Raw genomic sequence first — 16,655 nt, 5'->3', positions numbered from 1 at the left:
CCTGGGTGGCTCGCGTCTGACTCCTGGTTTCAGCTCAGGTCATAATCTGACGGCGGTTCATGAGCCTGAGCCCTGCATCAGGCCCTGCGCTGACAGTGTGGATTCTGCTTGGGATTCTCTCTTTCTCCCTCTCTCTCTGCCCCTCCTGCATGCTCTCTTTCTCTTTTTCTCTCAAAATAAACAAACTTAAAATTAAAAAAAAAATTTTTTTTTTAAATAAAAGAAAGGCATGACTTCAGTCCTGTGAACAGGTTCCTTCAAAAACACTTTACAACTCATATACCAGAACTCAGCACCTCTCCCTGAGCGAGAGCAGGAGCCACATCCTGCCTGGACTTTCTATCGCCTGGGGTGGGACCCCAAGCCCCGGTCCCTGGTGAAATAGTAGAGGCAGCCCTTCTGCAGTCAACAAATGGGCTTAACCCCCAAACTAGTATTTTCCACTTGAACAGTCTGTTCAACTCTGTCTTGAGCCAGGACTCTCTGTGCCACTACCCTAAGCCAAGGGTGCCTTGTCACTCAGAGCAAACAGTTTCTCCACTGAGCCCAGCACCCACACAGGGATCCTAACGTGTGAGATCTGTCACTTCACCCTTCTGCCTCACCACCTGTCAGCACCCCCCAACTTCACCCATAGCTTTTCCCATCACCTCTGCAGCCTGGGTATTAGAAGCTTTTCCGGTGAGAGACGCAAAGGTGCAAGGCACATGGGAGGGACAGTGACTAGGCAAACCTAATGTTGGGAGGTGGAAGAAGGAGAGGCCGTGGGTTCCTGGTGCAGTCACTGTCTCTGACTGAAGGCGGATGGCATCTTGCATCCTGCAGGCTTCAGAAGGACCTAGATGCTTCCAGCACTCATCTGTTACAACCACATGCTGGGGGCTTCCTGTGCAGGCAGGTAGGTTGAGAGACTTTGTCTTTCTATTATAGAATCTGAATTAGGCTTTTTTTTTTTTTTCTTCAATTAAGCATATTCGCTCCCAAAGTGAAGAGTGATTGGATTATCTTTGAAAGACTAAGAAGATGCTAATGTGAGTTCGCTCTCAGAGTCTATGTTCCAATTTCTATTTTACCTCTGAGAGCCCCACATTCCTGACGTTTTACAGACCTGTTAGGAAATATCTTGACAGGACCTACCAGGAATCCCTAATCATGGAAAGAAAAGTACTATAAAAACATCTTCGCTTATTGCTTCTTAAATCACAAGTATGGAAACCAGAGTTTATAAGAAATGTAAAGGGAGGAAGGGCAGTCAGATCTAAGTGGGGCCTGTGGGGAGTTATTGTGTATGGCTCCAGAAACAAAGTCAACAAACTTCTGTTTTAATCCTACCAAATGTTTACGACATGTTTTTCCTGAATTATATATTAGGTGATTTCCATTCTTTTAAGTAAAACTGGTGACCTTGCAGTGGTTATTAAAAAAAAAAAAAAGAAAGAAATTAAGGCCTTTTGTCATTGCTACTTAAAATATAAATATTTGTAAAATGTGTCAACTAGGCAGTTTTGAACATGATTTTAACTGGAAGAGCAAGTCCGAATGTCTTCAATGGCTGTCAGAAAGGAAAGTCTCAAGAAATATTGCATGGGGTCCTGACCCGCAGTGACGTTGGATATTTGTGGTGGGGTAAGGACACCTCAGAGGATGACAGGCTTTCACAGGTGAGTGTGTTTTGATTCTCAACCACACAGCCAGAGTGTCAATATGTTGACTGTTTTTTAGGGTCATTATTAAGGCAATGAAAATCTGAGCTAACTTTTTCCTTTACTATATTTCTGCACATCTCCCACCCCCCACATATATGTACACCGAGAGACTTTCAGAGTCTAAATGTAAATATCTAAGTCTACTGTACTTGTGTCATATTTTATTTTATACTTTTTTACGCATATAGAGGACAGGTCATACAAGTAATATGCAAATAATTTTTTGAAAAACAATACTTGAAATATAACGGGGTAAAGGGAGGGTCCCCTTTATCCCCACCCAGCTTCCGGCTTCCTTCTCAGAAATCAATACTGTCAGCCACTGATGGGTATCTTCCCAATCCTTCATTTATGCAAATGAATGCATATTTTCTACCTATTGCTTAAAGATTTAAAAAAAAAAATCACTGGGGAAAAAAGGGGGCCCCCTCCTCAGGAAACTCTTCTCAAGAAGATTTCCAACTCAAAGGATTGACAACCTCTGACAACCAGAAAGTAGAATGTGCTGTTGGAAAACATAACCAGAGAATTAAGTAAGATGTGATTCTGCAAAAATAAACAGGAGAGAGGGTGAGAAAGCAAATATACCCACCCCAAACCACAAATCAAAGATACTCCTGTGATATTTTCACAGAGATCTTCATCCTAAAACCCAGGGAAGGCGAGGCAGTTTCTGTGAAAAGCGACACTTCTCTGGAGTGGTCATGAAATTAGCTAGGATGTAATCCAATATGATGGTGAAAACGTCCCCAACCTCTCCCAATCACCAGCACTGAATGAGGGCCCTGCTGCTCAGTACCTGCCTGTCCTTCACTCTCCCAGTTCAGCTCAAAATCCCTTTCGTGTGCACAGGACTCCACGCTTTATAAGATCCTTTTATATCCAGAGCTTTGCTAGTCTTTCCCACTACTGTTGGTTCCAGCCACAATGCCTTATTCATGAAATCCATATGTCGTTACACCTACAAAGTCATGAGTCTGATGTCATCAGAAAAGCAGAGTTTGACCACAGCAGAATTAAGTGCATTTTGCATACAGGCATGTTTAAAAGTTTGCTTATTATTCCTTGAGTTTGAAATCTAGGCCTATCATAGAAAAACGAGAAGTGACAGATAAACTAAAAGTAAAAGAAATGAACCCAGTCCCATCACCCAGGGGTCATTCCTTTCAGAAATGCTCCCTTCTCTTTTTCTTTCTTATATAAATATGTTCTATTCTACTCTTCTGAAATCTGCTTTTCTCATTTAACACAAATATCTGTACATACAGTCAGTGAATGTATGTCCTTCATTATATTTAATGGATGCAAAGAGTTCCACCGTATGAGTGTGAAAGGCCGTACTTTGAATATACCCTGGACAGAGACGGGATTTGTAATTGTTACAAAATTCCTAATCACTTGGTCCCAGATAATCTAGAAAGTCCCCTTAGAATTTGATAGGTATACTAAATAGGAAAACTAAGCCACAAATAAGGGACTTACAGATTTCGTTTTACATATTTTTCTTCTTTTTCAACCACGCATGGTCACTTAATGTCCGTGATCGAGCACTTTGTACCCATCCTAGCCCGATAATATGCCAAGACTTAGTTTGGAGAAAAATGGAGGGGTACACGGAGGACAAGTTTCAAGGAATGGGGGCACAAACGCCACAATAGTAATTTTACTGCTTTGTCTATTATTACAAAGCTTTTTTCTGCTATGTCACTATATTCTTATGATCAACTGCAAGAGTTAAAACAGTGTTTCTCACATTTCAGTCATTTGAGTAGGTAATTCACAGCTTTGCCATATCTCCACACCTGCTCCACACTCTATTACTTGATTAATATTTTTCTTTAAATCAACTCACTTTAAAATTTTAAATGTAACCTTTTCTGCAGCGGTAATACAAGCCACAGACTTGACGTATGATTTTGTTTCTAATACATATTTAAATAAATATTTTAAAAATATTTTTAATGTTTATTTATTTTTTTTTTTAATTTTTTTTTTCAACGTTTTTTATTTTTATTTTTGGGACAGAGAGAGACAGAGCATGAACAGGGGAGGGGCAGAGAGAGAGGGAGACACAGAATCGGAAACAGGCCCCAGGCTCCGAGCCATCAGCCCAGAGCCTGACGCGGGGCTCGAACTCACGGACCGCGAGATCGTGACCTGGCTGAAGTCGGACGCTTAACCGACTACGCCACCCAGGCGCCCCTAATGTTTATTTATTTTTGAGAGAGAGAGTGAGCGAGCATGAGGGGGGAGAGGCAGAGAGAGAGGAGGATAGAGGATCCCAAGCAGGCTCTGCGCTGACAGCAGGGAGCTGATGCGGGGCTTGAACCCATGAACTGTGAGATCATGACCTAAGCCAGTTGGACGCTTAACCGACTGAGCCACCCAGGCCCCTATATGTTTTGTTTTAACGCTCATCCCTGTGTCACTAACTTTCCTGCCACAGGCCACCAATTGGCACTTTGCCACACTTTGCAAACCTAGCATAAGAGTGAAGGAGTTTCTATAACACGCTGGAAACAGCTCTGACCAGAAACCCAGGAGACAGGGTTGGAGGCTTTGCCCCGCCATCACACGGGTGTCACTTGGACCAGTCACTCAACCCCTCTCTAAGCCTGTTTCCTTATCTTACAGTAGTGTCCCAACACCTGCTCTGCCACCACAGGACTGAGGTGAAGAGCAAACAAAATCATGAATGCCTGTTGGAAAGGCAAAATGACCTATACATGTATAAATCTACAATAGGTGATAACGAATGACACTATAGTGCTTTATTTGGCCACATTCACTCACCATCTCCTAACTGTGAAGCTCTGTGTCCAGATATGGTGATGAGTCCTACGTGAGCCAGTACCTGTATATACACTGATTACTTTGGGAAGGATATAGGCAATAAATGCTAGAGAACAGCGAGCTCAACACTGTTTGCACATTGAAATCACCTGGGGAGTTTGGGTTTTTTAACTGACTTCATTTTTTTGAGCAATTTTTTTTCTCAACAAAACTAAGCAGAAGGTACAGAAACTTCCCATATACTCCCTGCCCTCACACATGCATAGCCTTCCCCATTATCAACATCCCCCACCAGAATGGCATACTTGTTACAACTGATGAGTCTACACGGACACATCATAATTATCCAAAGTCCATAGCTTACATTACGTTACAATACTGATGTTGTATAATATATGGATTAGGACAAACTTATAATGACATGTGTCCACCATTATAGCATGATACAGAGCAGTTTCATTGCCCTAAAAATCCTCTGTGCTCCAGCCAGTCATCCCTCCCTCCCCCAGCCCCTAACAATAACTGATCTTTTTACTGTGTCTATAGTTCTACCTTTTTTCCAGAATGTCATATGGTTGGAATCACACAGTATGTAGTCTTTTCAGATTGGCTTCTTTCACTTAATAATATATAAATTTGAAGTTCTTCCATGTCTTTTCATAGGTCAATTGCTCATTTCTTTATGGTGCTGGACAGTATTCCATTGGAATATTATAAATAATATTTAATTGACTAAATAATATTCCATTGATGTGTCACAGTTTATTTATCCATTCACCTACAAAAGACATGTTGATTGCTTCCAACTTTTGGCAATTATGGGTAAAGCTGCTATAAACATCCATGTGCAGGTTTTTATGTGGACTTAAGTTTTCAACATCTTTAGATAGATATTACAGAGCATAATTGCTGGATACATGATAAGAGTGTTTAGTTAGGGTAGCTCAGTCAGTTAAGTGTCCCAACTCTTGATTTTGGCTCAGGTCCCATGGTTCATGGGTTCGGGCCCCGTATCAAGCTCTGAGCTGACAGCATGGAGCCTGCTTGGAATTCTCTTTCTCTCTCCCTCACTCTCTCTCTCTCTCTCTCTCTCTGCCCCTCCCCTGCTCACACTTGTGTGTGCATGCACACACATGCTCTCTCTCGCAAAGTAAATAAACTTAAAAAACAACAACAGTGTTTAGCTTTTTTAAGAAACTGCCAAACTGTCTTCCAAAGTAACTAGGCATTCTCATGTTCCCACTAGCAATGAATGGGTTCCTGCTACCCCACATCCTCGCTTGGGGAGCTTTTAACACTACCAATGCCCAGGTCACCCCCCGGAACAGTGTCAGCTTACTGTGTATTGGAGCTGTGGAGACACACAGGGCCCCGCACTCAGAAGGCCTTGCCCTTGGTTTAATGCTTTGCTGTCACCACCCTAAAATTCTTAATAATTTTTTAAATAAGGGTCCCTGTGTTTCCATTTTGCACTGGACCACAATTGCCTAGCCAGTCCTAGCCAATGACCTTGTTCTGTTTGGTCTACAGAGCATCTGAGCTTTGGAATTTTTAAAGCCCACAAGTGATTCTGACGTGCAGCCGGGTTTAGAGGCCTCTGTTCTAGAGCAGGGCTGTGAAGCCTCAGCGTGGACATTTTAGACGGATCATTTCTTTGTGGTGGCGGCTGGCCTGTGCATTATGGGCCGTTTAGATGTGTCCCTGGCCTCTACCCACTAGATGCGAGTAGCTCTGCCCTTCAATGTGACAACCAAAAAGGTCTCCAGACATTGCCCAATATTCTCTGGGGGCAAAAATTGCCCTGGTTGAGCTGATATTTAAAGGAAGGGGGAAAAAAAATAATCTCGATAGACTTAACTGATTAAATCCATGTGTGTAGAATTGGAAAACTAGTTATTGCAACTAAAATTACAAGAAAGAGTCTTTTCTTTCAATCGGTATCAGAAAGGTTGACAGGTTTCACCTTCTCTGCAAGGCTTTGGGGACAAGTCTCAGACCTCATCTTAAATTAAAATTAAATAGATGTTTGCTAAATAGCTGCTCAGTTGCTCTGAGAAAAGGGACTATGTCAAAGAGTATGCCACAAAAAGACAGGGGGAGACCAAGAGAAAGAGAGTGTGTGCCTCAAAGGGTCAAGAATTTACAGGGGCGCCTGGGTGGCGCAGTCGGTTAAGCGTCCGACTTCAGCCAGGTCACGATCTCGCGGTCCGTGAGTTCGAGCCCCGCATCGGGCTCTGGGCCGATGGCTCGGAGCCTGGAGCCTGTTTCCGATTCTGTGTCTCCCTCTCTCTCTGCCCCTCCCCCGTTCATGCTCTGTCTCTCTCTGTCCCAAAAATAAATAAAAAACGTTGAAAAAAAAAAAAGAATTTACAGAGATCCCGTGCTACCATTTTCTCTGGATCCTATTTCTCTCTATACAAGTCGGCTCAGCTGCTAAATCATGCTCTAAAGAAAATTACCTGCAGAGCCTAAAATATCCTCCAATAATAAAGTGGATGTTCTCAGGGACCTTAAAGTAAGTCAAAAGGCCAAGGCATAAGTTAAAAAATAAGAGTTTTCCTGCTGAGAAGAGGGCAAAATGTGTCAGACAACATGGGACCACCATCCAAATGCTTGCTCACAAATTGGAAGCAGGACAAAGCATGGGAACTGCGCAGGTTAGCTTTAAAATCTACATAGAAATCAAATCTGCAATGCTTCTATCTTTTCGAAAAGTGACTCATGTGACTTTTCATCCTTCCTTCTTGGACTCAGTGTTCTCTCTCCGGGGAGACTCCTATGATCCTGCCCTCAGTGAAAATTGCCTGCAATTGTACCCTAATGGCTTGAAACCCTGAGGATGTTTATTATGTTGTCTCTGTCATGCACTTGGAGTTTGGTTTCAGAACAAATGTATTAAAGAGCGAATCCTGGCTGGCGGTTAGTTTTCTTACTTGAACCACTGAGATATATGACTATGTTAGACATATACACATATACATGTAAACTTTTTTTTAATCAGAAGGTGCCTTTTTTTATTGTGTATACCAGCTCATTATTTGGGGATAAAAGCAATCCATAACTCATCATATTATTAAAATAATTATATATACATACATATGTATATATATAATCCTACATATATTTTCACATCCCTGAAGATGGTAACTAAAGTATACATATGAAGCTCATTTACTCATTGGAATGCTAACAGCCTCTTGTACAGAGCACACACTATGTGCTAGGCTCTTTCTGAGCCACTGCAATGATGCCTTATTTCATTTAATCCTCACTCCTACTCAAAGGTGTAAGTGTTAGGTTTAGTCCAGTGTCTGTTGTTTGGCCATTCATTTTAAATACGAGAAAATCTGGGCTGAGAAAGGTGTGGGAACTTGCCCATGGCCACCCGCTAGGCATCAGAGCTGGTGTCTGCACTCTGCCCACTGTGCCATGCTGCCTGTCGTTATCTTTTCTCGTCTTCTGATAGAGTGATAAATACAAAGTGCCAGTTGTTAGAATCATATTCCATCCTAAGTGCTTTTATAATCTATCGTATCTATGTACTTACATATAGATGTAGACTTATTTGTATGACATCACCTGTAATATCTATTATAGGTACACAGATGTTAGACTCTAACATTTAGATGGTGGCAAAAGCACAGCTAGGGTTTAGAAGGCAGGACTCAACAAGCTAGAGCTTCTTACATAGACTTCTGTGGTAAAGCACTTGTTTAGGTTGATCGTGGACTACCTGTACTTGGGGCACAGTCTGAAAAGTAGCTGCTCCCCTTCACCTGCCGGTTTGGCAGGCCAGGTCCGTCAAATGTGTGTCCGGAAGGACAAGCTCGGTGGGACTCAGAGTCGTGTTAACCAGAGGACCCACGTGACTGTGGTGTAGCCAGAAGTCTGATAGTTCAGAGTCCTCTGCCCTAGAACTGAACAAAAGTCTGCTCAAGAAAGAACCAGATATGTGCTCGCTTCGGCAGCACGTATACTAAAAAAAGAAAGAACTAGATGTGGTTCTAGAACAGTGCTCTCCGGCTCACTGCATTGAAGACCCCCACAGCCACTCGCCTTCCTTTCTTCTCTGAGTAGGGTAACCCCTCCACAGAGGATTCATGAATGTGCCCACTGGGTACATAAACACTTTATGGGTATTTAGGGGCTCCTGCCTAGGCTGCGTGCTTCATATCAGCGGATTATATGTATCCACTGATAATAACAATCTGTAAGAAAGGTTTCCGAGTTCAAAAGAAAACCAGCATGCCAACAGATTCTGCTGTCCTGGTGAAACCCATCCTGTAAATGCTGTGTCTGTCTTCCTAAAGTAAATCTCTCCTTACTCTGGGATAAAATTGCAGAGGCTGCAAAAACACATGTCTTTCAGTCCCAATGTCACAACCCAGTGGGTGAGATTTAAAAAAAAAAAAAAAAATGGAGTTCTCATTAGATGACAAGGCAAGCCCCCCCAGAGCCCACCAGACTGACAGTTCTTACGGAACGCAGCGAGCTACCTACAAGATGAGGCACTATTTCGAAGCCTCCCGTCACTTTTCTATTTGAAGGTACAGGTTGGAGTGTGAGGTTCCAATACCTAAGTGAGAACATAAAGCAGTTTGAGTCTAACACCATCTGGAAAGCCTTAGGAGGTTCGCATTATCTTCGCACCTGCCACGGAGAAGAAAAAACCAACTCTGATTTTTAGAAGGGACTGAAGCCATTTAGGTCTTGCTGGAATTACTCCCCTGGTAGCCGTGGCACAGGGTACCACCATCCCCGCCGTAGCCTCTGTCCTCTCGAAATTCCCTTTAAAGGGACCGGTAGGAAGAAATCCAACCACAGAAGTACCACGTGAAGCTCCACCCACCACGTGAAGCTCCACCCACGGCGCTCTATCGCTAAGGTGCTGACCATGCGAACACGACGACCTACCTGCAAACTCGCTGAAGGAAGTTACATCAACTTTGTGTTCCAGGTGCAGAGACGAGAGCCAGACCACTCGTGCATGCGAATCTCCACTAGGAATCAGGGCAGAAAGCACAAATTTCCAACACCTTCCTCCCGTTCCAATTACCAGACTGGACCCTTGGGACTCTCAATATCAAGCTCATTATGCAAAAGCACATTGTAAGCACCATTGTTTTAGAAGGCATTAAAAAAAAAAAAAAAAAAAGAATTACACGGACTCAATCCTTGCCCTGTAGTGTTTAGAATTTGTCCATCCCTCGTCCTGTCTTTGTAATTTTACACTGGCTTAAATGATACATGTTAGGAAAGGCTTCATTGCTGGATGTAATGCTAAACCTCTTGGGCTTATTATACAATGAGTGAACTTAAGGAGAAAGGTATTTTATTTATAGCACTACTGTATCACAAGTTAATTTCCTTTTTACCATAGCAACATGAGGCAACATGCACAAATTCTGCATTTGGGGAATCTCACCAATAAAACATATTTAGAATGCTGCTTTTGGGGCTGGGGGTAGCTGATAAACTGTCTACCCAAAAGCAATACAAATTCTTAACTGAACGTTCCAGTCAAACACATAATGTGGTATGCTAAGAAAAGAAGGGGATGGGGCATCTGGGTGGCCCAATGGGTTGAGCCTCTGACTTCGGCTCAGGTAATGATCTCACGGTTGGTGGGTTCAAGCCTCGCATGGGGCTCTGTGCTGAGAGCTCGGAGCCTGGAGCCTGCTGCGGATTCTGTGTCTCCCTCTCTCTCTCTTCCCCTCTTCAGCTCATGTTCTGTCTCTCTTTCTCTCAAAAATAAATAAACTTTAAAAAAAGAAAAGAAGGGGATATATACTTGGCTGGATTCAAACAGGAGGTGCTTGGCTTTGTTTTTGCAGGAATCACTTTTTTTTTTTTAGTTTATTTATTCATTTTGAGGGGGGTGGCAGAGAGAGAGGGAGGGAGAGAATCCCAAGAAGGCTCTGCACTGTCAGCCCAGAGCCCAGTGCAGGGCTCAAACTCACAAACTGTGAGATCGTGACCTGAGCTGAGATCAAGAGTTGGACCCTTCTGACTGAGCCACCTAACGCGCCCCTACAGAATTCACTTTAAACCAGGGGTGTTCTCAGCCGTAATCTTAAGGCTTGCCTCTTAGAGTTAATACCTACACTGCCTTGACAGTCGTGCATGACATTTTCCTTTTCACCGGCATCTCTCAAGGCAAGTAAGGAAGGCTCTGCTTGCTCAGTGTGGAGTCTCTGTATGGTTACTTTGGGAGCTGGAGACTGTTGTATTTATAACTACTTCATTTTCCTCCTCCTCTAATAAAATCTTGAGGAGCTGTGAGTTCAGAAAACTGTTACATTGTTGCATAAAGTAACAATAGTGTGCTGTCAGCACATTGCTGAGTGTCACCTGAGTGCCAGTTGATTTTTGCCTACGTTACAAAAACTCCAATGTCATACATGTCTATATTCTATTGCCTCCACCTAGACACAATTTACAGGAACTTTCATTGGGGTAAAATCACCCAAAATACCATTCTTTTGACTTTCAAAATAAGTGACATTTTATTCCAAATAGCCCTCAATTTCCCAATTAGTTTATCCAAGTTTTCCAACCTTCATACTTCCATGTCCTGTAGATCATATTTTGATTCCATATAAACTGAGTACCTAAGGTACCATGGCAAAAAGGTCTAAGAAAGAAAGTGCTTATTTTATAACTAATGAATGGTTGCAATGTTATTTGCAACTTGTGGGTGGAATCTTGGAACGTAAACGCATTCGGCTGCTTCAAGGGCATATCCTCTGTGTTTTATTTCCAATGTAGCCAGTGGGCGACTTGCCCGTTAGATATGTGAGATGCTCATATTACACTCAGCCCAGAGGGGCTAATTCTAATGAGACTAGATAAGCAACTCCTGCACCTACAATGATCATGTCCAAATTGGGATGCTAGGCTTGCAACCCTTTTTTAAATTATTAACTAAAACTGAACTCTTGTCTTTCAAACACAGTAATATAATTTTTCTATGGTAGCTAAAAGTGAAAACCTTAAAGACAAAAGCATCTCTGATTCACCCACTCACCCACAACTGAAGAATTTAAAGCAAAACGAAGAGATTTGAATAGAACTATTGAGAAATCAAAATGTCAAGTTATTAGCCTTTAATACTTGGGTTTATGAAACGTGATAATTTTTCAAAGCTGGATTTTCCATAAAACAGAATCTGTTCCTGAACACACAGTACAACTCTAAGGACTGAGAAGAAAAGAAACAGAATCAGATCCTTCCATTATGGGAAGTCACACCAAGGCTGAAGGTCCATAGCTTTCCCTGGCATCACATGAAAATGATGGTTTTTTTCTATGTAGCTCAGGCTTATTTCTCTAAGTAGAAAAAAAAATAGTTTTTAACGTTAATGAATTTTAATGGCAATCTTTAAAAAATGTGTGCTTTCCTGCCTCTTTAAACAAACTGGCAGATACCATAATAGAAATGCACTATAATATCACTCAGGGGCTATGCCTGTCAGAGTAGTACTTTTGTCCATCTAATTCACGAGTTGCTAAATTGACAGTTGCCTGGAAAAACTAGATAAACTAGTTAAAAGAGTAAATTTAATATTATTGTGACTCTAAACTAGTATATTCAGCTCTAAGTATATCTTCACATTTGATCTCCATGTTAACATGTAGATATGTGTATATATGCACAAGTGTGTGTGTGTGTGTGTGTGTGTGTGTGTGTGTGTATTCCCTTCATTTCCCTGGAGCTATTTCCTATATTCAAAATAGTCTATATTTTTGTATTCTAAATATTTTCTTTTTCCTATATTCTAAATGGTTTCCAAAAGTCTGAACACCTGCTGAATGAAATACTGTCCTATCTGGGGGATAGGAGTAAATACACCAGTCAATGACAAAGACAGATTGAAGTCCTCTTATTCCACCCGTACACTTATAATTCAGTTTATTTATTCTCTACTTGATTTCAAAACCAAACTGAGGCGGTTCTATGTTCTCCATGAGGCCACCCAATAACAGCGTGACCACCCCACCACACCATTCATACAGTCACATTCGTTCGTAAGGAAGCCTTCACTTCAAACCTTATTGCACGCAGAGTGCCCTGCGCAGGCCAGCTCAACAAGACGCCTCGGAGCTGTGTTTTGATCATGATGATGCATCAGTATCTGCCGCGATGTGACTAAATCTCTGTCTTCATCTGCATTCCCCTCTTCCCTTCCAGGTGGGCAGCAGGCTGAAGACTCCCAAATTACCTATTTGGCTATGCAACATTAATGGAAATTCCAGTGTCCTTTTTAGCACAAACAGGCAGCTCTTATCAGACTGGAAAGTGGAGCGTCGCTTTGATCTGTACTTTTACGGAGGCCAGCCCCCACAGAAGAAGCCTGTGCAGCTTACAGTAGGTGAGCATTTCAGACTCCAAGTGCCGAGTGCTTTAATGCGCTCAAAAAGATGCAGCAGCCGGTGTTTCCCAGCTGTGCAGATATTCACACTGGCTTTGCAGGAAAAGGTTTAGGCTTGATTTCTGACATGAAACCTATGCATGAGTCCCACAGTCCTAAACCCAAGCTTTGCAACCTGGGAATTCTGAAGCTGCTTTAAATAGGAGCAGGGGGGTTTACACATAGCACAGAGGAACAAATGAGTTTTAGGTAAGAGAAAAAACAAAAGGGGAAGAACCGAATTTCCAAAAGGCCCTCTCTAGGAACTTTTATCTGTGAGCAAAAGGCATTTAATGCCTGAGGAAAGAAATGGAAAACCAGAGGGATTGGGGCAGAAGGTGTGTTCCATTTGGTCGATTCTATCCTATAACTGATCGGATGATCATCCAGTGACAGAAGTAAGCAAACTGAGAGTGCATTTCTGTTGCGGTTAGTTCAGAAAGCATTTCTGAGGCTCTATTAAGTGCCAGGCAGTGTGGACAGACACTAGGAGAGCAACAGTCACTAAGGCGCAGTCCCGGCAAAACTCGGGAAGAAGAAGACAACCACACAGGTCATTTCATTTCATTTACAACCATATTCTTTTAAACTCAAAAAGAGGGGGCGCCTGGGTGGCTCAGTCAGTTAAGCATCCGACTTCGGCTCAGGTCATGATCTCACGGTTCGTGAGTTTGAGCCTCGAGTTGGGCTCTGTGCTGACAGCTCAGAGCCTGGAGCCTGTTTCAGATTCTGTTTCTCTCTCTCTCTCTCTCTCTCTCTCTCTCTCTCTCTGCACCTCCCCCACTCGCACTCTTTCTCTCTCTCTCAAAAATAAGCATTAAAAAATTTTTTTAACTCCTAAGAAAAAAGACTAAACCTAAGATGTCTTTAAGCATTGGCCCTTTGGACAAGGGAATAAACATGATGAGACTTGGAGTCTGTACTGGGCACCTTGGTTTTACTGGTGGAGGCTTGTTGGTTTGATGTTGGACTCGGCATTTAGCATCCCAGATTTGGCGTTAAGCAACTTTTCAGTAAAATGAAATCTGGAAAATATCTTAGTGACTGTTTTATCTGTGCAGCTCCTAATTCTTTAATTATGAGAAATATATACTAGCCCACTTAATTTGGGGAGATATTGACAATTGAGGTGATCTCAGCTCAGGTCTTGATCTCAGGGATGTAAATTCAAGCCCCACATTGGGCTCCACACTGGTATGGAGCCTACTAAAAAAAAAAAAAAGTTTATTAAAAAAAATATATATGTTTATTTATTTTTGAGAGACAGAGAGAGGGGAGGGGCAGGCAGAGAGGGAGAGAGAGAATCCCAAGCAGGCTACACACTGTTAGTGCAAAGCCTGACATGGACTTAAACTCATGAACTATGAGATCATGACCTGAGCCAAAATCAAGAGTCAGACGTTTAAATGACTGAGCCACCCAGGTACACCACCGCAAAAAATATTTTTTAAATTTTAAATATATATATTTACATTTAAAAATATGTTTTTAAATATATATTTACATTCAAAAGCATTTTTTAAATATATATTTACATTCAAAAGCATGTTTTTAAATATATATTTACATTCAAAAGCATGTTTTTAAATATATATTTACATTTAAAAACATATTTTTAAATATATACTTACATTTAAAAATATATTTTTTAAATATATATTTACATATAAAAATATATGTTTTTAAATATATTTTTACATTTAAAAATATGTTTTTAAATAATATTTACATTTAAAAACATTTTTAATATATATTTACATTTAAAAAAATATATATTTAAAAATATATACAGTAAAACCTTGGTTTGTGGGCATAATTCATTCTGGAAACATGCTTATAATCCAAAGCACTTGTATATTAAACAGAATTTCAGAAACCATTGGCTCAGTGGTGACCATATATGACATTCGCCATCACATACTACTCATCTTGCAAGACATCACTCATTTATCAAGTTAAAACTTATTAGAAATGTTTGCTCATCTTGTGCAACACAAGCAGAACAAGTTACTCCCAATCCAAGGTTTTGCTGTATATGATTGGGTCTACTTTACTCTCTTCCTTGAGGAAAGCATCATTTTTGTATCAACTCACATGCATTGCAAGCATTCTCTTCTGGGCACTGTATTAGAAGCTTTACAGGTAATCCCATTATGTTCTCCCAAATATCATATGAGGTAGATACTAGAATATCTATTTTCACATAGAAGAAACTGAGGTAGCCAAGAAATACTCAGTGAATAAATGAAGCTGAGAGATGTTAAGTACCTTCTCAAATGTCATATGCGACAAAGCTTGCCCTTGAGCCCAGTTCTTGACTACCCCACTAGACTACCTCACCCTTCGCCCAAAAATGTAAACGTATTCTTAGAAGCACTGGTAAGTGAGGAGCTCTCCTCTTCCTGGTTTTCCGGACAACATGCTGTGATCTACACCTGGCTCTATGTGTCGCATCATGGTGCTGGAATGTACATTTCATGAGTTGCCAATATTCATGCTCCAAAATACACAACCACCCATGTTACCACACATGTTTTGTATGGGGCATTTTTACTGACCATCTACTGGAATCCCCTGGGTTTAACCGGGTCTAGGAACACAGCTTGCTGAGCCCAACTCCTGTCCACCCATCCTGTTTCCCTCCCTTCCTGGCTTCCTCTGGAATGCTGTATAGAGGCTAGGGCTTAAATGCTGGCTGTTCCTCACCCAGATACTCATTCCCATCACTGGGAAAGAAACCACCCTGGAGATGGACGTGTAACAGGAAGACGGTTTTCTCCAGTGGAGATGCTAATCAGAACCAAGTGGAGAGAAGCCACCATCAACTGGAATGGAACCATTCCCTTTTTCTAAAAAGAAAGCCAGTATGCACAATGATGTCTGAGGTGTCAGAACTGCTGTCATAAAAGCCTAATATGGGGGAAGACCGTTTCACTTCTATGGTCCTCATTCATGGGAACCCCACTGAAAAACCCCATCGGCAACTTTTTCTCTCTTTTTTTCTTTCTTTGTGCCTCTGTTAAGCCCTCTGCAGTTGCTTTCAGTGCTATAGAACAAGATCTGCAAGGTGTCTTCTCTATACTTGCATAGACGGGCTCCTTCATTTTATTCAATAGAGCAAATGAAGTGTCTTTCCTCTATGTTATTTTCAAATTAGCCTTTTGTTGGTGCGATTCTCCCCAAGGATTATGGAAGCAGGCAGCTAGCTTTCATTTGGGGATGAAGTCATCAGTAATGCATCATCAGGTTTATAGTTATGGCAAGAACTCAAGCCTTCTCAAAGACTTCCTGGTATGGAGAGCATTCCTTCCCAAGGTTACATTTCACATGCCCACATTAGCAAGTTCTGGTCATTAAAATAGTAAATGGGATTTTTTGGGCTTGAAGCAGGGACTATTCCTGGTAGTCTGGCAGCTATAACAGTTGACTTATGGGTTCAAGCAGGCAAGCCGAACACACAGAGGAAGACATTATTTCTACCAGTGCTATGCTTCTTTTCTTTAAAAGCTAAACATAAATATATAGACAGACAAATAGATAAACTTAGAAAGAAGACTTATTCCTAGATAAAATGTAATTATATATAAAAATAGAATCTTTTCTTATGTCACTGTTAAAAGGGGAAAACAATCCTTTTTAGGATATGATCTTTCCCTGTCCTGTTGAATGCGTGCACTTTTTCTGAAGAATTACACAGAGTAAGATACAACGTATTCTTTCTAAAGAAAAAAAAAAAATACATGGGA

The 16,655-nt window shown here is 41.4% G+C and overlaps 1 protein-coding gene across 1 annotated transcript in view; it reads left to right on the top strand.

Moving 5' to 3' along the window:
• Window positions 1-16,075, top strand: part of MINDY4B (MINDY family member 4B) — a 37,131-nt gene extending 21,056 nt beyond the window's left edge. The window contains exons 9-12 of the mRNA XM_058730217.1: window positions 826-898; window positions 1,500-1,661; window positions 12,690-12,870; window positions 15,620-16,075. Of these exons, the coding sequence (XP_058586200.1) occupies window positions 826-898; window positions 1,500-1,661; window positions 12,690-12,870; window positions 15,620-15,762 (559 nt within the window). The 3' untranslated portion in view covers window positions 15,763-16,075. The remainder of the gene's footprint in view (window positions 1-825; window positions 899-1,499; window positions 1,662-12,689; window positions 12,871-15,619) is intronic.
• The last annotated feature ends 580 nt before the right edge of the window (window positions 16,076-16,655 follow it).

The sequence above is a fragment of the Neofelis nebulosa genome, chromosome 5 (genome assembly GCF_028018385.1).
Source record: "Neofelis nebulosa isolate mNeoNeb1 chromosome 5, mNeoNeb1.pri, whole genome shotgun sequence".
In the NCBI taxonomy this organism is placed as follows: Eukaryota; Metazoa; Chordata; class Mammalia; order Carnivora; family Felidae; genus Neofelis; species Neofelis nebulosa.
Note: the sequence above shows the minus strand (reverse complement) of the source record. Positions and strands in the feature narration are given on the sequence as shown.